We start from the raw sequence: 24149 nt of genomic DNA, 5'->3' as shown, positions 1-24149 counted from the left end.
TCTTTCTTATAAAGAATTAACTTTTGACAATCACTCATCTCGATTTAAAGAATTTTCTAATTTCTCCAATCCATGGTCATCCCGATTATTGTAAAGAAAACATCTGTTGTTCTTTTTATACATGACAAATCTATCGGCCAGCATTGCACTGGGCTGTGCCAGGAAAATTTCTTATAGGAGCAGATACATACGCGTTATCCGGCGACCTTATTTAGGAAAGAATTTTCAATTTATTCAGTATGATCTTTCAGCGCCATGACGCAGCACTGCTGACGTCCAAAATCTACCAGTTCAAATTCACAGTCAATTACTGGAAGGTTATAAGTGAGACGCAATTTTATTGACAGGTTAGTCACATTTTATTATTGGTAGGTTACGGAATTTTGTACTGGGAGGTTACAAAAAATGTAAATGTTATGTAATTTTTTTTTTACTTTTTGGAGGTTATTATATTTTATCTGTTAGGAGGTTACACTTCCACAGGATAAGTCACCTTTTTCTTACAAAATGATAGACATATCAAGTTGAAATTTAGGCCATTTACTTCGTCTATGGTTCCTTGATAGTGTCCCAGAGTTAAGTTTCTAAGACAATGCAGCCATAAGATAGGGTCATTTATGCAACATATTTTTGTGGTTTCGTGCAGAGATCGCCGTGTCACACGAAATTTGGCAACGTGAATCGGCACCACAAGCATTAGCGAGGGCTCGGAGCAATCCACAACGACGTGTGGGAGGCGCTTCAGAAGACGACGCCTCCCTCTCAACAACAGCAGCGCTCTCTCACTGAGTTCAGTATAGTGTCCAGTATGCAAAACTTCAGCCCAAGTTCGCTACAGCAATGAACTTCATGGTACACGACTAACGAGTCGGTAAAATTTCAGATGAACTTCCCGTGTTATTAATGTTGGACACTGTACCTCAAGAGAACAGTTTGTTAATTAGTGCATTAAGTGATTCTTTACTAGTTCAAGCACTCCTGCAGCGAACAAGTGTCAAAAGTAGCAAATCTTTTATTCAGTTATGTAATGAGAACAAATACTTCGTATGTTCTAATTTGACGAGCCTTCTCCCAGAACAGTGAAGGAACCAATAATTGTGGCCAGATGAAACCAGTTTCGCCTTGTCACTAAAATTTTCGTAATACCAAACTCTTTCAATAATACATGGTAATTCCTAAAATTTGGCAAGGAACAAGATTTCACAGTACAAGTACAGGAAAAACCAGAAAAAAGTTAATTTGTAGTTATGTCACACGAGAAGCATATTTTTCTACCATTTGTCATTCTCGAAAGTCTGCAAATTCCTGTGACTGATATCTTGCCAGTGTCAATGTCCATAAGAGACAAAAATCGTCGAGCTGCTAGATTCCCGAGATGGATTTTGTAATTTAATCGTATGGCTACGGCCCCCCGTCGGGCAGACCGTTCGCCGAATGCCGGTCTTCAATTTGACGCCACTTCGGCGACCTGCAGTCGACGAGGATGTTAGAATGATGATGAAAGCACGACACCCAGTCCCTCGGCGGAGAAAATTCCCCGACCCAGCCGAGAATCGAACCCGGGCCCAGAGAATTGACAATCCGTCATGCTGACCATTCAACTACCGGGGGCGGTCTCCGAGATCGATGAAACGTGTATATACATAAATAAGTTTGTGCAGAACACTCTGATCCTGCGTCCCAGTCGCACTCGGCCGTTTTTTTCATTTATTTTATTTTTTTTTTTTTTTTTTTTACGGCGACTCAGTTGTTAAGATGCCTAGCTACTCTGATTTCATTATTCTTTGAATCTTTTCGAAAATACTGCAGCTCATATTTTTAATCGTATTATCAAACCACATTTGAATTATTTGGAAACCTACATTCACATTTTTTGTATCTGGTGCTCACAGAGATATGGATCAGTACTTAGGTAACATGATCTTTGGAAACCTTTTTGTGTGTTCATATTCTGTATCCGTTATAAATACATTTACGCCTCTGCTATCACACGTTTGCATGCTTTCATAGCTGTTTGATTTTCGAAGTATTTTGAAGGTTGTACAGTGGAAGTATTAAGTTGGTTGGACAGGCAGTATCTTGAGGAACGGTAGTTTTTGTGCGCGTGAAATAGTCTGCTTTCTTTCTATAGAAGCAGACTTTTGCTTATTAGTAATGCCTTTCTTAAACTGCTATGTTACGTGTGCTGGAATGTGGAAGTGGCTCACTGCAAGTTATTCCACTTACATGATTTTATTTATGACAAAATTATGCTTGAAAATCTGATATAAACACTGATCATCTGTACATATAATATTAAATAGAAGATAAGCAAGATGCTGATTGCTGATTATATTCAATTTAAAACAGAATGCTAATTTAAAAATTACAAATATGTCTTTCTTGTATCACAAATATTAATACAGTAGCTGATTTTGACTGAATGAACCCCTAAACTCCGCGTTTAAGAAGTCGTGTGTAACTGTCTAAACGACAAATAAGTCATTGGAAGGAAGGTATCAATCTATAAGGCAATTATGTAGATCCATAATTTTGTAGTACGTTGTGAAATAAGTTTTCTGCATCTGATTAAGGACACCATTAGCAGCAATTAAGAAATCACTTTCTAATGACTCAAGAGTTGGTGCTATTAACTTTTTTCAACAGGCTTGCCAAATCTGTGAACATTGTCACACTCGCAATATCGTAATGGCAATAAATGTGTCTTCGCTAATAATATCGGGAAGATGGATGAGTCTACTTGTCAGCAAGATGTGCAAAAAACGTAAGTCTTATTTATGATTTCAAGATGATTGTGGGGAAACACTGCATCCTGGATTTGTATGTGTTATTCACGGGTAATATTTTTCTCGTTAAAGCGACATTCTACTAACATTTCTTGGTCGGAAAATTTACCTTTGTTTAATGCTATGGTGGAAATATTTTGACTGTTGGAGCTGATTATAGTGATCTATTAACTGTCCCGTAATCTTTACCCAAGTGGTCTACCACACGCCTCCAAACAATTTTGTAAGGGCATGCTACTTCAGAGATGTAGCGCGAACACTTTTGCTTTCTGCATGGACCATCTCATGACCTAGGAAGTCCAACACAGTTTTGTATGTTCCTTCCTCGACACGTTGAATGTTTCCAAACTTCCAACCCTAGCCTTTCACCCAGTCACTGACTACTTGACGTCTTGCAAAGAGGTCAACAAATCTGAGCGTCGAATACGCCGTTAACACAGACTCGGCAGAAAATTTTCACGCAGACATTGTTGTCTTTTACCGACAAGACAAGGCCAAACATGTGGCAAGCAAGCTGTTATTAAAGTTCCTGAGTGGAATCTGTGAGACATTCCGCAGAATGTCATCCACCCAATCAGCATGCCAGCAAAGGCAGATAAATACGAGTACAGCATAAACGGGTAAACATCTCAAATTTTTCAGACGATAATAATATATCGGAAAACAGAAAAGGACGTTATGGTTCTACTGGGAGCCTATCAGTTCGGCTATTTGGTTTCTGCTACAGTGACATGTTTGCTATATTCTGCAGTGTTGATCCCATATTTCATCTCTTTCGTATCTCGTATATTCCGGAAGGGAACAGTGCCGAACAGGGCAGTGAGATATTCTAGTCTCTCCACAGTTATAGCCGGTTTAGATGCGTGCAAGAAAATGGTTCATACTATTTTTGAAGCTATAACGTACCTACATTCTCCAGTGTGTAAAACCTTTTGTGGGACTTGTATCTAATGTTCTGGAATCAACAGAAACAAGGCATTAATTAGGAAGAACAATGTTTAACGAAAGAATACAGGTAGCTACATACCGACAGTTCACGCACATGGATTCTCTCAGGCACAACAACGATAGAAATACAGTAATAATAATAATAATAAATTAAATAAATAAATAATAACAAATTAAAAGAACAAACAGAAATCGCGAAAGACTGATCAACATGTGTAAAATGTTCCAGTTAAAACTCATGTCCACACATTTCCGCAAACTGCCAAGTAAATCCAAAACCTGGAGACATCCAAATCCAAACCTAGGCGAATTTCAACTGGATCACGTAGTCATATCTAAAAGGTACATCACGGAAATTATGAATGTGAAAATAGTCAGCAATGGGGAATTCGATTCAGATCATTATCTCTCTAAGATTAAAATAAAATTTCTCCCATCTAAACCAAAAAAGGCGACCAAAAAAGTGATCAGATACAACACCACTACAGCTAATATTATAAAAGAAAATATAGAAAAATTTAGAGAAGCAATTGAGACAAGTAAAGAAGGTGATTGGCGTGAACTCCAGATGAAAATAACTCATGCAGCAGAAAAAACTTTAGGATTACCCAAGAATAAAAAGAAGACATGGTGGAATGAGGCGTGTGAAAAAGCACTAATACAAAGAGCTCAGAAATGGAGAAAATGGAGATGTTCGAAAAAAGAGGAAGACCTTGAACAATTCAGACAACAAAGAAAAGAAACATAAAAAATAATCCGGAAAATCAAAAGGAACTTTGAAAATTGTCGGCTTATTGAAATAGAAGAAAATCTCACCAAAAATAATTCTAAAAATTTTTACCAAACCTTTACACACATACTTAAAGGATATCAGGCACCAAGTATTTGTTTCAAAGATGAAAATGGCGAAACAGGATTAAATGATAAAGAAAATTGTGAAATTTTAGCAATTTTTTTGAAAAGTTGTTAAACTATCCAGTTCCAACAGATAAATTAGAATTTCCAGTGACACCTCAAAATATAGAGGAAGATTTCCTGCCAACAGAGCTAGAAATTCATGAAGCCATTAAAACACTCAAAAACAATAAAGCAAGTGGTGAAGGCTCCATTACAGCAGAATTATTGAAATGGTCAGAACCAAAAATTACGAAGGGTCTACAGCTGCTTTTTGAGAACATTCCAGTTGTATGGAAAACAACATTAATCCACCCACTACATAAAAAGAGAGACGAACAAAATGTCAGTAATTACAGAGGAGTGTCACTTCTGCTAGTGGCATACAAAATATTATCAAAAATTCTCCTCAACAGAGTGGTAGATACTTTAGACAAACAACTAGGAGAATATCAGGGTGGTTTTCGAAAGATCCTGTGCAGAATAAATTTTTAACTTAAAGTCAATAATTCGCCATAGAATGTTAACCATCAAACCAATACTAGTGTCATTTACAAATTTCAAGAAAGCATTTGATTGTATGGACAGAGAGACGATATATAAGGTCATTAGAGAATATTGTGTTAAATCAAAACTGGCAAACATAATTCTTGAAACACTTACAGGTACAGTATATAAAGTAAAATTTATGGGAGAAGTATCTCAGCCTTTTGAAATAAAAACTGGTGTTAGACAAGGTGATGGTTTATCACCTTTACTGTTTAACTGTGTTCTAGAAAATATTGTAAAGATCTGGAATTCGGAGCTAAAAAAAATCACAAAATTTAACCAATAACTCTGAGAAGGAAAACAAATGGAATTAAGGTAAACTGCTTGGCTTTTGCTGATGATTTCGCAATACTTTCAGAAAACCTGACAGAAGCAGTTACTCAAATAAACACTCTGGAAAAATTAGCAGAGAGAACTCGTCTCAAAATTTCAGCTGAAAAAACAAAATTCATGACAAATATAAAAAATGCACCAAAATACATAGAAACACAAATTGGTCAAACAGAGTGAGTAAATAAATTTAAATATCTTGGAGAAACTATACAAGAGAATGGACTAGAAAAATCTGCAATAGATGTAAGAATTAAGAAAATGGGAAGAGCATATGGTTTGACCAAAAATATTTACAACAAGAAATGTATATCTAGAAAAACAAAACTAAAACACTACACCACAGTGGTACGACCAGAATGTTTATATGGATCTGAATGCCTAACGATGAACTATAAGATGGACAAACTAGAGGTACTGGAAAGAAGGATTATTAGAAAAATAATGGGTGCAATGAAAACTGCAGATGGTTGGAAAATAAGAAGTAATGAGGAGATCTACAAAAATATAGAGAAAATATCTGAAGTAATGGCCAAACGAAGATTAACCTTTTTTGGTCATCTCTACTGAATGGATGAAAACAGACTAACAAAACAAATACTCCTATATTTCTGGAAGAAGAAATAGACAATAGCATGGATTACAGAAGTAAGAAAAGATCTAGAAAGAAACAACATCAAAGATTCAGAAATAGCAGATAGAAACCGTTTTAAAAACAAAATACTAAATTTGGAAGGCTTTCAAATCAGAAGAAATAAAAAATCGGGAACAACATGGACAGAAGAAAGCAAGAGACTTCATGGGGAGAAAATAAGGGAATACTGGAAAAATAGGAAACAACAAAGGAAAAAGAGGAACGGAAGTTGTTAACGTGGTCCTAGTTGGCCAATACGATTGTAAAAAAATATTAATGGTTCTCTATAGATAGCAATAATTTTGAATAATTGAGTGGTTGAATAAATTTAGAATTCAGAATAATTACGGTCACCACATGAAAAACTTCAAAAATTAAATCTGGTTACTGACTGACGTGGCGTTGAAATCACGTAATAACTGGGAGCGAATAATAATGCAGCAGCTGAACAAAATGCACTCGCACGAGGTTAGATGTTAAAGTGCCGTGTAACTCTAACACAGTGATGTTTATTTGGAATACACTGGTACTGTTTATAGTTACCAACATCAACAATAGGTAGAAACTAGAACCATTTTGTCGAAACTCACCGCGTCACAGTCTGTTGCAAATTTTAAAAAATCGTGACCAAAGCTAATTCCTGTTTGGAATGTTTAGTTCTCAAATTAAGGACGTACACGGTTTAATGTATAGCAAAAACCGTTTGTCACTGCCAAGCTTATGAGGGCGTAAGGGCATGATATTATTTGTAAAACACGGCATAATACCATAAAATTACTTTCTCTGCTGTAGCGTCAACATACTTTCGTTATTAAAATGTAAATAGATTTTTTGATAACATTTGGTTTGATTAATTGTCTGCAGCAGTAGTGCAACACTATATGAAGAACTATAACTGACACTGCCTCCGATTTCAAAAATGTTCAAATGTGTGTGAAATCTTATGGGACTTAACTGCTAATGTCATCAGTCCCTAAGCTTACACACTACTTAACCTAAATTATCCTAAGGACAAACACACACACCCATGCCTGAGGGAGGACTCGAACTTCCGCCGGGACCAGCCCAACAGTCCATGACTGCAGCGCCTGAGACCGCCCGGCTAATCCCACACGGCCCTCCGATTCCCACACTTTTAAAATTCATTGGGTACATCTTCTTCCAATCAATTCTTTCACTTTTGACTTTCTTGGAAGTTTTGGTGAAAGAATGGGACCCTGCTTAAGTTTAATGATTTGAGTCAATTAGCATCACTGACAAAATTTATTATTTGCAATGTTGAAAAAATCAAGTATCACACTGACTGTACAAAACTAGAAAACAATTGGCTTGACATAACCTGAGAGAAGTTGCTTGTGGAGGGTCGTCATGTTTTTTGAGGTATCCGTTATTAGCAATAAGCTCTTCTTGGTTAGCGAGCAGCCTGAAGAGCTTCGCGCCATACAGTAACCTTCCTTAATCACCAGAAATTCTTACAGGCATGCAGAGAACCCATACATATGGTCCCTCATTTACATACTTTTCCTTGCCGTATACTACAAAACCGACTGCACAACAATCTCCATTTGGCATTAGCGCGCCCTCACTTCACGTCCATATCCCACCACAGATGATTAGCAACGCTCTTCTTTTCCTCCATTACTACGACTGGTCGCACTCATCCTCAGAAAGTTATGTTTGAGTTCCATACATTATGAATTTGAATCAGCACCCTACTGGCGAATCAAGATGGCAACGGAATTGCAAGCTTCCGTTTGACGCCGATAGCGGTCGCGCGGGATCTAGCGGACCCAATGGTGCGCGTTCACTGAGCCACGCCTCCAGCGGCTTTGGACTACGAGCACCATCTGACGCTGCAATATAGAACGGCCGGCGACAGCCACTCAACCCACTTGCAGCCTTCTGTTTAATGTGTTAATATGGTCGCTAACCATTTCTGCTCCTGTCCAGTTCTCCTATGATGACAAATGCCGTGCCACTCAGTAGCCCGCTTCCCCTTAACGTTGTGTATGAAGTCGTACACAACAGAATTTTGCTGACATTGCCAGCATGTTCTTCTAACATGAAATGTCACGTTAGAACAAGTTTCGTAAACACTAATCAGTTACAAAACACGTAAGTGCAAATAATTAGAAAAAATGGTTTTAAGCTCTTCAAATTAAGTGACTATAAGATACGTGAAGTGTTGTGTTGCAGTCCCAAAAAGTGTCCTTCACACAACGGAGTAGCTCATAGATACCTGTATCCTACAAGGGGAGGGCACGACGTTATGATCACAGATTTTCGTGAAACTTTGTACATCTCTAATAGGCCATTCAGACAACATAACGTGCAAGTAGTAAGGTGAACTACTGTGGCAATTCGGAGAAAATCGCAAGAGAAGATTCACTCGTATATTGTGTAACTGATGTATCTGTGCGTAGTTGCTGTATGTTAGACATCCTGGTGGGGAAGTGGTTAACGTTCTAGTGTCGAAAGACGAACATACGTGAAGTGACGGTTCAGCTCCCCCTCAATTTTTGATTTATATTTTTTTTTCATCACTGGTCGTAATTAACTAGTGTGACATTTGAGAGGTAATATAAATTTAAAAAAAACACGTGTACCTGCAGGACGTATTAGTGAATTTGATGTTATTTGACTACTTATTATTTTTAATTAAATTTAATTAATAGAACAAACATATTTATAAATATCGACAAGTAAATGAAGAAACACATAGAGTTCTCCTGTCATATTTTCGAAATCCCTTACGCTTGGTATCTGGTAAGGTACCCGGAACGTCTTTGCACCTCGACGCTTCGAACTGCAGACACAGAGGCAAACCCCTTTGGCAGTTGACCTACGTAATGGTGAGACGTAGCTGATGTAGCAAAAACGATTAGTATAGGCGGAGATTTTTTGCATATATCAGAGAATTTACACTTCTACAAGAAGAAAAAGGTTTGAGCGGAAGTCGAACCAGCGTCTCATACACGTTCGGTTTACGGAGCTAGAAAGCTAACCACTTTTTTTCATTTTTTTTCTTTTTTGGGAAAGGAAACCTCCCGGCGCCTAAAGGGAGGTGTGGTGGCAAAGTGGGCAGGGGTCATAACCCGAGGCCTGGCCGCGATGTCCCATCCCCACCGTCCAGGAACCATGGAAAGCGTAGGGAACGTGGAACAATGAAAATCATTTATTTATTCATTTTTCTTTTCGTTCTCTTTTATTTTTATGTATTTATTTATTTATTTACTCATTTTTATCACTAATACCACCTAGAATATCAGGAAACGGGCGTCACGTGAGGATGAGGGCGCAGCAATACGTCAGTATAAGGAGAATATTCCAATTACCATTGAATATATCGGTTCTAAGTGTGGAAGAAGCGAGGATCAACTCTTCATGACAGCAACTCCCAGCTCTTGAGTGGGTTCAGGAAGACACTGTAGATGAAATTGAAAAAAAAAAAAAATTGTCTGTATTTTGGATTGTAGACAATTGCACAGTGGCGTTCATTAAGAAACTGCCAAAAGTCAAGGATACATTTCTCGCCATCAGCAATCAAGTAGTGTGCTGCGTGTCCACAAATCCACCTCACAGAGTTCGTCCTTGCTTGCGGGAAGTATCCCGCGTCCGGAAAGAGGAGCAGTTGAGTAGGTATCTGATGAGGAGTAGCACGGGTAATTTAGGGACAACATCTGTCGCACCAAGAACCAGACACCTCTCGACAAACTACACTAGGCGGTGCTCGTCTGTGTCCATAACATGACACAACGGTGTGTCTGCGAGTTACATCCTGAGAAGGCATGCCTGGCATACTTGTTTCCCATTAACAGTAAGGTACTATGCAGACTGAACGTCTGTGTCAAGATAACGAGCGCACATCGATCGCCAAACGGCACGACAGTCAATGTTGCGAAGCTTCCACTCAACCACGTTCGGTGACCTATGCTGCTGTGAGAAACCATTGTTCGCCTTCGTGGATGTCAACTGCGCTAGTGGTATCACATTACGGACGAAGTTCGGTTCAAGGAAAAAGTAGCTGAAGTAAAAACATGGCGGCGGGACTTGCGAAAGTTGGATAGGTGCTGCGAGAGAGCGTGGTGCAAGGGCCTCCAGCATTAGGCTGGTAAGGCACGTAGGACTACGGCGCCACAACGGTCATGTGAGAGCTAATGAAAAGGGCTACCACTTTATCAGGCACATGATACAGACCTAAACCACCCCTGCACCGTGGGAGGGGGAAGGTTTCGTACTTTATCTTGAATTAGAAACCGTGGCAAACAAACGAACCCAGTGCCGCTAGCATGCGACGGGCCATTGATGGCGGAATAGCAAGTGTGTACCACGTGGGTGATACGTGACTCCAAATAAACATTTATATATTGTGAGCGTTGCAGAAGATCAAGTGCTGGTAAATGGTGATCTAAGAGCCCAGTTCGTAGTTGGGAAAGTAGACGTCGACAGTTGAGGGCAACTGTCCGCCGCAGATCACTTGCGAAATCGGGTCCTAAGCATCGGAGAGTATCAGCTACACGCAAAGGAGCAGCTCAGTCTGCAGGAAGTCCCGCACCTACAGCCAAGGCTCTCGATTTGCGGACGTTAAGGCAGCTACCAGCAGCTTCGCCGTAGGTGGTAACCCATGCCGGTGACTCCCTACGAAGAACGATCCACTTTACCACAATCGAATCTAACGCACTGCGACTGCGCACAAGTACATCAGTTACATAATAGACTCGTAAAGCTTCTCTTTCAATTTTCCCAGAATTGCCACAGTAGTGTACCACCGTCCATTACACCTCCTACTCACAAATTCCTCATTCTCGCAGGTATTCTAACGCTATTTGTGCATCCGCACCGAAACACATGTAATGGAGGCGACGCGCTCGGTCATATCAATTGTTGTCCTGTCGGACATGTCCTAGAGTCACACAACACCCAGTTACATTAAAGGAAAACGAGAAGCTTGGAGACAGCCGTACCGTCCTCACTGAGTGGAGTGCAGAGTACCTGTCGACGTGGATTCGCGTTTAGCAGTGACGGCCGTGTCTGTCCGCAGGGAGCCATCGCGGGCAGCCTTTGCGGCATGACCGCCGTGGCGATCCTCATAACCGGCGCGCAACACGCCACAGCCACCGGAAGAGTCAGGTACCCGCCGCTGCCGACTTCCGTGGATGGGTGTCCCGGTAACGTCACAGCCAGCGTGTACAGCGCCGCAGCAGCCGCCGCGACCAGGTGAGTTACCCTAGTTGCGACCGCTTGAAGCTGTTAATACTGTCATTTTTCGTACTTTTAGTAACGTGCTGTGGCTGTGAATGTTTCTGCAGAGAATATGCTAGCGCACCACTTCTACTAAAAACTGCATGACAGGACTCGCAAAATGCTAGGTTGCTACTCATTTTTGGCTGGAGTCTCCAAATATAACTATTATCGCTGTTTTTGTAATGATAAGATATATGAAATACAAGCTTAGTATGTCTTCTTTTTTAATAATTTCATTTCTGGCTGTAATTTTCAATTTTCAAACTGTGCTACATATTTTTCAGAATAAAATTTCAGTCATGAACTGCAAAAATATTTTTATTATGCTTTACTTTTTTTGACAATTCAATTTGTCATATTCGGAAGCTTTGTATTGGTTTAAGACATATTAACATGGACTTTGGTATTTGCGCTGTAGTAATGAAGGGTGGAAGAAAGTAATGTGTGTAAATTTCTTATTAGTCAAGGCCATCATGCGTGCAATGTCGATCGTTTCGGGATGATGTAAATCTTTGCGAAGAAGGCACTCATCTTTCAGTGTGCAATAGTTAAGTCCCTGAACCACGGTTCGGCTAGACTGAGAAGTAGTGCACATCATATAAGTACCCAGTACAGGTGAAATCAGATTGGATACAACTAAGACTCAGAATAAATTTGAATTCTTTATATACCCTGGCTTTTCGGACAGTAAGTTGCGATCGGTGGCGAGATGAAAACCACAACGGAAATCAAAAATCTTTTATTCGCAACAGTTAGCCACGCCTTCCAGCTACCTCTCTAAATAGTCACCGGTTCGACTCAGGCATTTGTCGTGGCGTTGTACAATCTTTCCAGTATCTTCGTCACAGCAGCCGCTTGTGCTTTCCTCCAATTCTCTACACTGGCCTGTCTTTCGTTGTTTGTGCCAAAATGTTGTCTTCGTAGCCAGCGGTAGCTGTGACCAGAGACGAACAACGGAGGCAGCCGATTAAGGGCTGTACTGTGGGTGATCAAACACTTCCCATCGAAAAGGTTGCAGGAGCGTCTTCATTGCCTCTGCGGAATGCAGTTGAAAACTGTCTTGAAGAAAGAAACGCTTGACATTTATGTTATGTAGACTGCTTAGCTTCAGGCGAAATCTCTCACTAGATCCACATACCTGGCGGGAGACACTTTTGTTTGACATTTCTACGCGATCACTTTGCGCTATGAACTGAAAAGAGCGCCGTATAGCGATCGACAGGCACACTAAAGACACTGTCCAACTTATCTATGCAAAGCTACGTCGAATTTTCACATTGATTTCCATTTCGCGCCTAATCGGACCTTACTTTACGAATACGCCTCGCATACGGGCTACAACAACAGGATGCGGAACTGCTTGGCGGAAACTAACATTTTAAAACTTGTTTTGATTAAGACACGATTTATTATAATGATTAACGACTCCCATGAACCAAAAGAACTAATATTAGTAAACGGCACAGCGCTGTAGTCGCTTACTTGCATGATAGACATACCTGAATAAAATTTCGTTAAGGGAGGCCAGCGTGAATAGATTTAGAGAGTACATGTAAGGAGGAGAATTGCCCTGGATTAACGTCAGAAAATACCTTCGCAACGTAGTACCAAAACAAGGAATAGTCCCTTCTCCACCACCACTGACCCATACCCGAGCAAGACGCTATAGTAGAGAGTGACTCAAGTCGGAGACAAAGCTATCCCACGAAAACTACCAAATTTCATAATTACCGTTATGTTAGACAACCACTGAGCAATTTAGGGTTCATTCTGTGCAAAATCATTTGTTTCGCCCATTAAGAAAATCTATGTTCTCGAAATCTTTGCGTTGTGCAGAGATGACGGTCCGGTCACGCAAAGATTCCTGCACCAGTAACATAGAAACAGCATCAAATCCCGTGATTGAATTCATGTAAACCACTTCGAAGCTAATAAATATTTGTTGAAGGGGATAACTTTGAGTAAGCAGTTCCACACTATACCCAGCTTCTACAAGAAGCTCATCACCCGAAGTCACCAATCTAATGACTCCAAGAAATCAATCTATGTTAGTATCACTATGCACGCTAATTGGGGAAAGCACTGCTTTTAAATAAATGCGAAGTGGATCTCAAGCAAAGAAACGTAAGTGCTGATGGTACGTCGTCGGTATTGATGTGAACAATGGGAGAACTCATTTCGCACAACACATTCGAGAATTAATGGAAGAACTCCACTTTTCGAAACAACAGTCCTGAAAATTTAGTGACGTTATTGAAACGGTTTCCTACCCCCTCTAACAGAAACAGATAACGTATGAATGTGTTTCGGGAATATTCATCCTTACCACATCGGCGACTGGCTAAGACTGAGACTACACATGCCCCATTCTAAGAGATAGTGTTGCTGGTAACATGCCAGGACAGAACCCCGTACAATAATTATTTTATAATAAAGATTGAGGACTGTGGCTAATTCACACTAAACGGCAAGTTTATGGAGAAGTTGCATATTATTGGACAAGTACAGAAATGATAGTTATTTCACCATGCTACGCTGTCACTCCTTTATTCACAGTACTTTTACATCGCCGAAGAAATTCACGAGTAGTTTTTTAGAACTTTTCTCTTCGACCCCTGCAAAGTGATAAGTCGCTGTCTTTTGGAGAAACAGGTTGCGTTCAGAGATTTCTTCCAACACGTGGAAAAAACAGTACTATGGCTCGCAATAGTATGAGGAAGGGCGATGAGTATCACTAACTTTTCTTTGAAACTGGCTGATTCTCCAGACAAGTACCAGAGTCTATTATGTAGCATTCACTACCACTCGCTTCAGTAGGGGCGCACGTCTCAGAATGTTATCACTGGTAATTCATTACATCTCTTGTTATTAAAAAAACACTGCATACCTAATTGGCAAAAGCGGTTTCAACGTATGTGGCTTTTTCAATATCCAGTCAGCCAGTCTTGGTCTAAAGTTGTGTTATTTTCGTGAGGTTCCTATCAGTAAAGTGGTAATTGGAAACAGGGTTGGTAATTGAATTATTTTATGTAATTAATTAACTGAAAAAAGCTGTATCATTTGAAAAATGTGTTCGCCGTCACCGTCCGCCATTAACCTGGCGAAAACACTCTTTCTACGTCTTTCTAGAACTTTCTGGGAAAAGGCTATCCGTCGGGCATGACTTCTGTGCCGATGACGTATTTCCGTTCGAAGAGGGCGTTAAACATTATTGTACAGTATAATCGTTGCATCACCCGTGGTATTCACTTTGGTTTAGATGTGCTTTCTCATTCGCTCGTTTGTCTTTCTATCTTTCATTCCTAAGCGAAGTTCTTGTTGCCCCAAGAAAAGATGCACGAAAAAAATTCGAATTAAACTTCTTCATTTATATGAAATTTGTATGCCACACTTGTTGATTTGCACTTCATCCTGTTCCCAAGTGAAGAAATTCTGTACACTTGAGGTGTTCACGATTTGCTGCCTTGGGGCATTGCACACAATGATCTGGTCCAAGATAGCCCTATACGCTTTGCAGATGCTTTTCGGTATTGCACACGGAAAGGAACATATTCCTTAGAACACCGTTCAGAGACTGTCGTCTCTCGTATCGGTCGATGCACAGAAGGTACGCCCATCACAGTCAAATTAGTTTATATTTGGGTAACATATACATCAATATACGTTTCTAAAGGGTACTTTGACTTCAGTGAATCCTTTGGAGATCTTGACCATTGTGAAACAATTTCTTTATTATTGTCTGAGTGGCTCTGTTAGTGATTCAATAATGAACAGACAAGTTTTTGGCATTGTAAAATAGTCTGTAGAGAGTTTGTAGCTGCTTGTGCTTCGCAATCGTACTAATTTACGATCATTATCACTACCACAATTCATTTAATGGACACCTGTCTAAGGGTTCCCCATGGGCCAGTACAGTTGGTCATTGATCGAAAAATATGTTGTGGGAAAACGACATTTCGTACGGCGTCGAAATCATCGGCATTATCAGTAATCGCTAAAGACCCCAGCATACCGTTTTGATAAGCTCTTATACTGTCATCCCTGTTTCGGATTTTAAGTCTACAAGATTTATCAGATTTGTAGAAGCTGCCAATAGAAGTCACTAATGACAGCAAGGAAACCAGGAGATTTAGTACCAAATATTTGTATTGGATTTGGTGATGTGAAATGTTGCGTGCTTATTACTTTGGAGCAATTACTTCATGTAGGCTACATGTAAATCCCACGAACACTAGTGTACTGTGTATCTGCATGATATATTGTGAAAAATCGTTTCCATATTATCTGACAGACGCAGGGAAAAAACGATACAAGTTTAGAAGGAACGATAGCGAGGAATAAGGTAGATCATAAAATTTATTTCAACTTCCAACCGAGATGTAAAGCAGTAAAGCTGTTGTTTTAATACGATGAGACTACGAATAAATTTGCTTCTGAGTCCAAAAATGATCGTCAGTTTCTTTTTATTGTGTCTACTGTAACACAATAACAAGAAATTAAAGATAATTTATTCCAGTCAGCGATTAATCTGTTGATAATCTCAGCTAGATTATAAGAATTTATTTGAGAACTGGAAGGTGTACAAAATGGAATTAAGCAACAAGTTGAGCATTTTGGAAAGTGAAGATTCTTTTTAAAAATTATGTTGAGTACCTCATCTGACACTAATGTTGTAGATTATTTCTTGTCTGCCTTACCAGGAAAAGTGAGGAACCCTTGCAGTTCAAGGAACAAGACTAACCTGAAAAAGTTCCACGATCGAAACCGGTCATAACGCAGTAAATGTGTCATAATACAGTTCCATGATTTCAATTTGTCATTAAGATGAGGATTACTCGGATACGGGCAACACAAAAACTGTGTGACATACGGGGGCGCGTCATAAAGTGAATCGGCAACGCCAAAATGGCTCACATCGTTTTAAATTTCGCGTCTACGCGTATCTACAAGGTGGCAGCACATACCGCGTGGAAGGTATCCGATATACAGCTATCCGCAGCCAGAAGTTAATCATCTGGAGTCAGACTAAGATAGAACGTGGGCTATGAGTGTGTATCCTAATAGAACAACGCAATTTTTGTCATCCGGGGACTGTCCACAACGTATGTCCAAAGCGAAATTTGTCCCGTACATGGCCAGAAGTGTATTTCACGAAAATCTGTGTTCTGTTGGATACAGAAACTTAGCGAAGGGCAAGGACGGTCACAAAGGAGGAGTGACCTGGCAGTCCTATTTATCCAGTGATGGTACATTGTTTCCACATACAGGGGTATTTTACATCCCCCAGTACACTTCGGTCTTGTGGGTTGCTGCTGTTAGACGAACCAAGTACACCTTTTATATACCAAGAGACCACCCGTTGGATGCAATGGCAGCCACAATAATTGTATGCTGCAGGCTTCTGACGCCTAGTCCACTTTACAAGGGGTGTACGTTAACCAAGAAAACAAATTTCAGGCTATTACACGCGGCAATAATGCCTAGTCCTACTTCGCGACATATTTATTGACACAGCCTCGTGAAAAGAAAGTGAGAGGAAAGAAAATCTCAACGTCGCTATTATAGTTATAGGGAGTTTTAAAAATAAAAGAAAAATGAGGAAGAGGAAAATAGAAAATAGTTACTCAAAATGATATTCACTGCCCTGTTTTTAGCACCTAAGGCAGACGTGTTTTTATGACATCCATGTTACATTTTTCATTGAATGACAATATCAATGAAATTCCCCAACAGCCCGGTAACTGAGCTGTTATTTTATTTTGACTACAAATTTTGGCATTCCACTATGTCATCTTCAGGCCCCTATGCATCTCTCGAATTAAACAATATTGTCATACAGTGCTATATATCCCTGGATGTCATGGATTCAAATAGTTTCGCAAGTACTTCGTTCGAAGACTTGATAGAGCAGCTATCAAACCTTCGAATGAAGCACTTGTGAAACGGTTTGAATTCACGACATCCAGTCCGACAGTATCGTTTATTTTGGAAGATGCTAATGGGGCCGGAAGATAGCGTAGAGGAATACCGAAACTTGTAGTCAAAATAAAATAAAATATTTCAGTTACACGACTGCTGGCGAATTTCGTTGATATTGTCAATTACCAGACCAGCTTATGTCCCTCTGTCCATGATGATCAACAGATTTTTCATTGATGTACGAGAGACGTGCAATAAGTAATGCAACACATTTTTTTCTGACAGTAGATTAGTTTTATTCAGTATTCCAGTACATCATATTATGCCCCACTCTTTTGGCTGCAAAACCTTATTTTGAAATATAATCCCAGTAAAATGGAAATGAGCTTTTGGCGTCATTGACCGGGAGGCCCCTTACGGGGCAGATCTGGCCACCTTGGTGCAGGTCTTATTAAATTCGACGCCACATTGGGCGACCTGCGCGCCAGATGGGGATGCAATGATGATGAAGACAACACAACACCCAGTCCCTGACCAGAGAAAATCTCAGACCCAGCCGGGAATCGAACCCGGGCTCGTAGGACGGCAATCTGTCATACTATTTTTTTTAAATCTCATTTTATTCACTTTTGTTCGTTGCATCTGCTCGGGGCGGACGTCGTAAGACATCCATTTAAATTAATTGTTGATTGATTAACTTTGTTTTATTACAGTGGGTAGCTAGGACCCGGACCAAACACGCTGAGATACCGTGCCAGCATTTTTTTGTTCGATATTGTTCGTTGAATTTTTTCGGTGCGGACGTCCGATTGACCCGTTGAGGTTGTTCGTTGATCCGTTCACTCAGTTTTTCTTTTATTACAGAGAGTAGCTAACCCTCTGACCGAACACGCTGAGCTACCATGCCGGCTAAATGTAGACTGGCTATGGCAAGGACAGAGTTTCTGAAGAAGAGAAATTTGTTAACATCGATTGTAGATTAATGTAGATGTAAATGTCGTGGGATTAGGGTCTCCCGTCGGGTAGACACTCAGATATCGGGGCGGACAAAATCCCAGTACCGTGCGACGACCTTAAGCCACCTTAATGGGAGGGCGTGTGAGCCCGCATGGTACCACTCTACCGTTCGACGTCGGAGCTAACGTCTTGCTGCAGCAGTATTCTCTCCATCATCGGCGTTCTGCTTTCCGCGGAGAGCATGCTTCATTTGGCCAAACAGTAGACGGAAGAACAGTCAGATGAAGTTTTGTGAGCTCCTCTCTGGTGCGCTGAATGGATGACACCTTCCGTTGTCACGGAGGAGAGGTTCGTTTGCATTTTCGTGGCGACGAGGATGCTGAAGGAGGAAATAAAACAGAATGACTCTTCAGTGTCCCAAAGAACGTCACCATGATTTTACGGGCTGCGGGTGCGTCTTTGAACGTTTTCTTCGGAAGACAGGTGGTTAGCACCACTCTATGGATTGCCGTTTTGTTTCCGTTTCGATGGGGTGAACTCTTGTTTCGTCTCCTGCGACGAAGTTCGACGAAAATTGTCAGAATCAGCCTCGTAACGAGCAAGGAATTTCGCACAGGTGGTCCTTCATTGATGTCTATGGTCTTTCCTTAGGCGACGGGGAACCTAGCGGGCACACACCGAGTACCGCATCTCGTAGACGAGTGTGTCAACACTACCAACAGAGACGTCCTGTTGAACACAGCCAAAACTGCACATGGTGAAATAAGCTTACACATTGACTGTTAAAACACTGATTAAAATGTTAAGACGACCGTTCTTGCATCAGTGGAGATGGATTTGCAGGTAATAGGCTTCTTTATTTTTTTAAACATTCATGGCGCGGCAAAGAAAACATACGCTTTTAGCGTCCTATTGATTTGGATAATGGTTCAAATGGCTCTGAGCACTATGGGACTTAACATCTGAGGTCATCAGTCCCCTAGAAGTTAGAACTACTTACACCTAACTAACCTAAGGACATCACACACAGCCATGCCCGAGGCATGATTCGAACCTGCAACCGTAGCGGTCGGGCGGTTCCAGACTGAAGCGCCTAGAACCGTTCGGCCACATCGGCCGGCCCTATTGATTAAATCTTGAAAATGAACGATGGGACTTGGCTCTTAGCATTTACTTTTCCGCGTTATGAATGTTTAAAATGTAAAGATATATATCACCAGAAGGTGCATGTCCACAGATGCGAAACTGGTTGTGACTTTTTAATAACAGAATTTTAGCAGCCAGCGCCGAAGATTTTATTCACAACATGCAGTTCAGAAGAGAGTGGTGTGAGTGCGATCCATTGAGCACCTCGAATTAGTGTGTCCACACGTTCCAACACTCCAAGAGTCACATATATGTGCGGAAGGATATCGGTAGGTTTGCGTGACGTTGCTGCGATGATGGCAGACACCTCTGCCGACTCACCGTGCTTTTCTTCACTGCTAGGTCTTCGTAGATATTCAGCTAGCACCTTTTGAATATCTGCGATGCTCTGGTTTTCCGCCAAAACGAACTAAGTGACAGCTCTCTGCTTGCACCGGACCTCCGTTACGGACGCCATTTTGAAGGCTACATACAGCGCTGCATCTGTCGGAACTGCATGGCACTGTAGGGGCTGAAGCGGGAATATATCGCTATGTCCCGCAAATAACAACTCACTGTTTTCAACAGGAATTGGTATAGAAAATGTATTGCATTACTTACTGAACGCTCCTCGTATGAAGAATCAGGGCACACCTGCTGACATTGGTAACTGCGATTAGCGAACATGATTTGTCTCCATGTATCTGAGTGTATCGGACAGATGGCTATGGTTAATGGGGTGTCGATTCCCACAGCACTTCGGCGGATGACGTGCCGCTGGTGTTCCGGCTGTCGTACATGTACTACACTGTGGTGGGCGCCCTGATCGTGGTCACCGTCGGCTGGGTCGTGAGCCGCCTGACGGGCCCCCTGAAGCCCGGCGAGATCGACCCCAGGCTGCTGGCGCCGCAGGTGCGGCCCGCCGACCTCAGAAGAGCGGCCCAGCACGACCCCGCTGTCGCAGAGGAGCTGCTGCCACGCGGGACACAGCACAAGCCCGCCACCGACGCCAACCCCTAGCTAATGGGTACCAGGGGAAAAGCGTCTGCCGCAAACACTACGACAGTGTACGTGGTTGGCGTGTAAGTTCGTAGCGTTTTTCCAAAAGTTTAATAAACACGACAGACGCACATAAGAGAGATTTAGTCACCAATAATATATTGTCCTCCACTACAACAGTTTTCCAACGATGGGGTAACTTTGTGATTCCGCTACTTTAGAAATCACGTGGTTTTGAGACGAAGAACACGTCGAGCCATGTTCGGAGCGCATTTTAACTGAGAAAGAAGTTCCTTGGAGTTTGTTAGGCAGACAGCGGAAAAGGTGAAAATCTGAGAACGAAAGAACAGTTAAATAAGGTGAGTGCGGAATGATTTCCCAACCCAAGGCCTGTAAAGTGTCTTTTCGTCAGTCTATCAGAATGCGGGCGGGCGTTATTGCACTGTTGCTGGCCGTTATTGTAGGATTACGTCAGCAAGACGTCTCAACTGTTCACAGTAAAGGTCAGTAGTGATGGTTACACGTCGCGGAAGCAACGCGACATACACCCACTGCCGGTGTGCCGCCAGCTGCATAATATCTTTTGTAGATGCGAGTAGCTCATTGCTTGGGATTAACCGTAACATTTACCAGGAATGAGACAAGGTAGAAATGGTCGGCGTCGTTCACGAACAAATTAATAACGAGTAAGCAGAGATGCACAAATGGCCACTCGCTGATTTTTGTCATTTTGGCTTAGAGCCAGCGGTACCTGTACACCCTATCTTTGATCCTTCCCCAGTCCATGCGAAAGTCTCAAGATGATGCAATGATCGTAGTTCATCCTATGTATGAGTTCTCGAGCACACTGACATTAATAACTGCTGAGTAATACGTTTAAATGATCTTTATACGTAAAGTGGAATTTCACTAATTTAAAAGGAAACCTTTTTAAAACGACTAAATAATTTTGTTGCTGCTCTCTGATCCAGTGACATTGTCCCTAAACACGGTGCGAACATTTCTGGCTCCCTCTGCTGCTGTCGCCCCTCCATTGAACTATTATATGGTGGAAATGATCCGATTTCTTTATTTGGCACTTCCCCTTTCTAGGGTCTTCAGCTCCACTCACTATGTCGAAGTGGCAAATTGACACTACGTTAACTTATACGGCAACAGTGAACTACAATAAGAAAATGACACTCTATAAGAAAACCCATAGCAATCGGAATTGAAAAAAAAAAACAAAAAAAAAAAAAAAAAAACGCTACGAACTTATGCACCGACGTAATATTTTTACTTCAGATTGAAGGGTGTCAGTGATCCTCTTTAACCATTACCTTTGTTTCTCGCAGAAAGAGCTCACTAGTCACAAACAACATATTGAAGTGGAGATAGTGAAACAAATGAAAAGTAAAATCTGAAAAATTTTTCCCTTGTCTCTTTCATTACAACACATTATCAGACACGATTATTACGCAAGTCTTAGGCTTCTACATTTAAAAATTCCCATTCACGTTGATAGGAAACACAACATCTCTAACAAGTACATTTGATAAGGCGAAAAGAGTATACCACATTTATCATAATGCTTAAGATCAGAATCAAGGGCAAATCCAACCAATCAAATAATAAAAACGCCGTCATGATTAGGCAAGAAAATATATTGGTATCTGACCTTTGGATCTATCTGGAAATCTGAATCTGTCTAAATCTGAATCTGATTAAGTAGCCTCAGTGCGACTGACCAAGGAACAAATTTCTTTGACGATTTAAAATAACACTTCTCAAGCAAGGACACCTGTTCTCATCAATTAGGAGCGGTGAGACGCATGCAGGTGAATAGGCTGAGCTCTACTCCAGGAACTTGACGTTTACTAAAATAAGGTATTTTCTCTTCGAAGTTATCATTTAACAAGCAAGGTTCGCCATAGCACAATGGTTCCTTACGACGTTTGATTTCTTAATCCGTTCTATGGACATTATTCTTTCAGAAAAGGTTCTTGCTGTCGGGGAGATCGGACATGGTTGATCTTCCAAACGCATTAAAAATTCAGGCACTCACTATGGCGATGTAAGGAAAACAATAATTCCTACGATCTGAATTCTGTTGTCCTCAAACCTAGCATGCGACCATTCATTATACTCAAGAAAATCTGTCGACCACAATCAGGAAGTCCTAACAAGGCTGGATTGCGAAACAAACCAAGTCATCCTTTCAAAACTAAAATTAAAACCGATAAAAAATCTATACACACAGATCTAAGTGATATAACGCCAACTATAACTGAATTTAATTATTGAACATATAACCTGCAATGAGTAACGAAAACGATTGACTGGATCTCTGCCAAAACGTTTTATCGTAAGTGCACCCCGGAATAGCACGTGTTACTCACCACGTCATCAGATCCTAGCTTGTTGTTACAAACTGTTTTCTAAAACAAGCCAGACCTTGTGCTCTGATGCATCCTTCCAGAGTGGCGGTGGCCGCCAACCAATCGTCACAAGAAACAACCCTGCGGCACCAAACACTTTGCCCAGACAGGTGGAAGTTAAAAATGCCAGAGCCCGCTTCATCTTCACAATAGCTTACCAAACAGAAGTTTGATGGATAACTCGACAGTCCGCACCTTGATCAAACTAATAAAGCACAAGACATACTTTTAAAAAGAAAGGGACAAACCGCCTTCGGTCCAGTCACACTAAGATTCAATGGATGTTCCCACTCTTCTACAACAAGAACCAAGAAAGCTATATGCGTTCTTCGATTACACGTGCTCTCCCAATTAAGTATTCATACATCACAATCTCTGATTAGGTGTCGGCCGCTGTGGCCTAGCAGTTCTAGGTGCTTCAGTCCGGAACCGTGCTACTGCTACGGGCGCAGGTTCGAATCCTGCCTCGGGCCTGGATGTGTGCGATGATCTTAGGTTAGTTAGGTTTAAGTATTTCTAAGTCTAGGGGACTGATGACCTCAGATCTTAAGTCTCCATAGTGCTTAAAGCCATTTGAACCATCTAATTAGGTTACGTGAAGAGGGTAACGTAGGACACTGATATGATATAAAAAGAAGCTAAATCAGTGAAGTTGATTCTTCGCCCAATCCTCCTTCGAGGCGTTGTTGAATCACAAGAAGATACCGGAAAGCAATATTCTAGACTAGGTGAACCGAGTTAATAATTACAGATGATGCTTTCATAAAAGGTGGATGAGACAGAATCCTTTCAACACCACCACTGAAGAAAATACCTGATATAAAAAGAAGCAAAATCAGTGAAGTTGATTCTTCGCCCAATCCTCCTTCGAGGCGTTGTTGAATCACAAGAAGATACCGGAAAGCAATATTCTAGACTAGATGAACTGAGTTAATAATTACAGATGATGCTTTCATAAAAGGTGGATGAGACAGAATCCTTTCAACACCACCACTGAAGAAAATACCAGCCGGAACATTTGTGCTCTCAGAATTCATCCTACCTGATCTGTTGGTATACTTTTGACATTGACATATTTAACTGAATCGTCCTGTCGAGTGAAGACCCCATCGGTTTCTTGCAATTCTATCATACTCCACGACTAAAGATGGTAGAAGATATTAAAGCTTTCTGTCAGAGACATAAACCAAAAAATCAATTTCCGGTACTGAATATAACAGCGTTCAAAAACTATGTTTCCTACAAGAAACTCTTTATGTACGGAAATAATTATCACAAAATGGTACTGACCAAAATTAAGACACTGTACAATAAATTCGCAGTACATGCACATATTTGAAGAAACGT

The 24149-nt window shown here is 41.0% G+C and overlaps 1 protein-coding gene across 1 annotated transcript in view; it reads left to right on the top strand.

Moving 5' to 3' along the window:
* The window catches only part of LOC124613178 (sodium-coupled monocarboxylate transporter 1-like), a 95697-nt gene extending 72425 nt beyond the window's left edge, over positions 1 to 23272 (top strand). Inside the window, exons 12-13 of the mRNA XM_047141817.1 lie at positions 11183 to 11358; positions 20142 to 23272. Of these exons, the coding sequence (XP_046997773.1) occupies positions 11183 to 11358; positions 20142 to 20406 (441 nt within the window). The 3' untranslated portion in view covers positions 20407 to 23272. The remainder of the gene's footprint in view (positions 1 to 11182; positions 11359 to 20141) is intronic.
* The last annotated feature ends 877 nt before the right edge of the window (positions 23273 to 24149 follow it).

The sequence above is a fragment of the Schistocerca americana genome, chromosome 4, assembly GCF_021461395.2.
Source record: "Schistocerca americana isolate TAMUIC-IGC-003095 chromosome 4, iqSchAmer2.1, whole genome shotgun sequence".
NCBI lineage: Eukaryota > Metazoa > Arthropoda > Insecta > Orthoptera > Acrididae > Schistocerca > Schistocerca americana.
The sequence above is the reverse complement of the archived record's forward strand: the minus strand, read 5'-3'. Positions and strand labels throughout refer to the sequence as shown.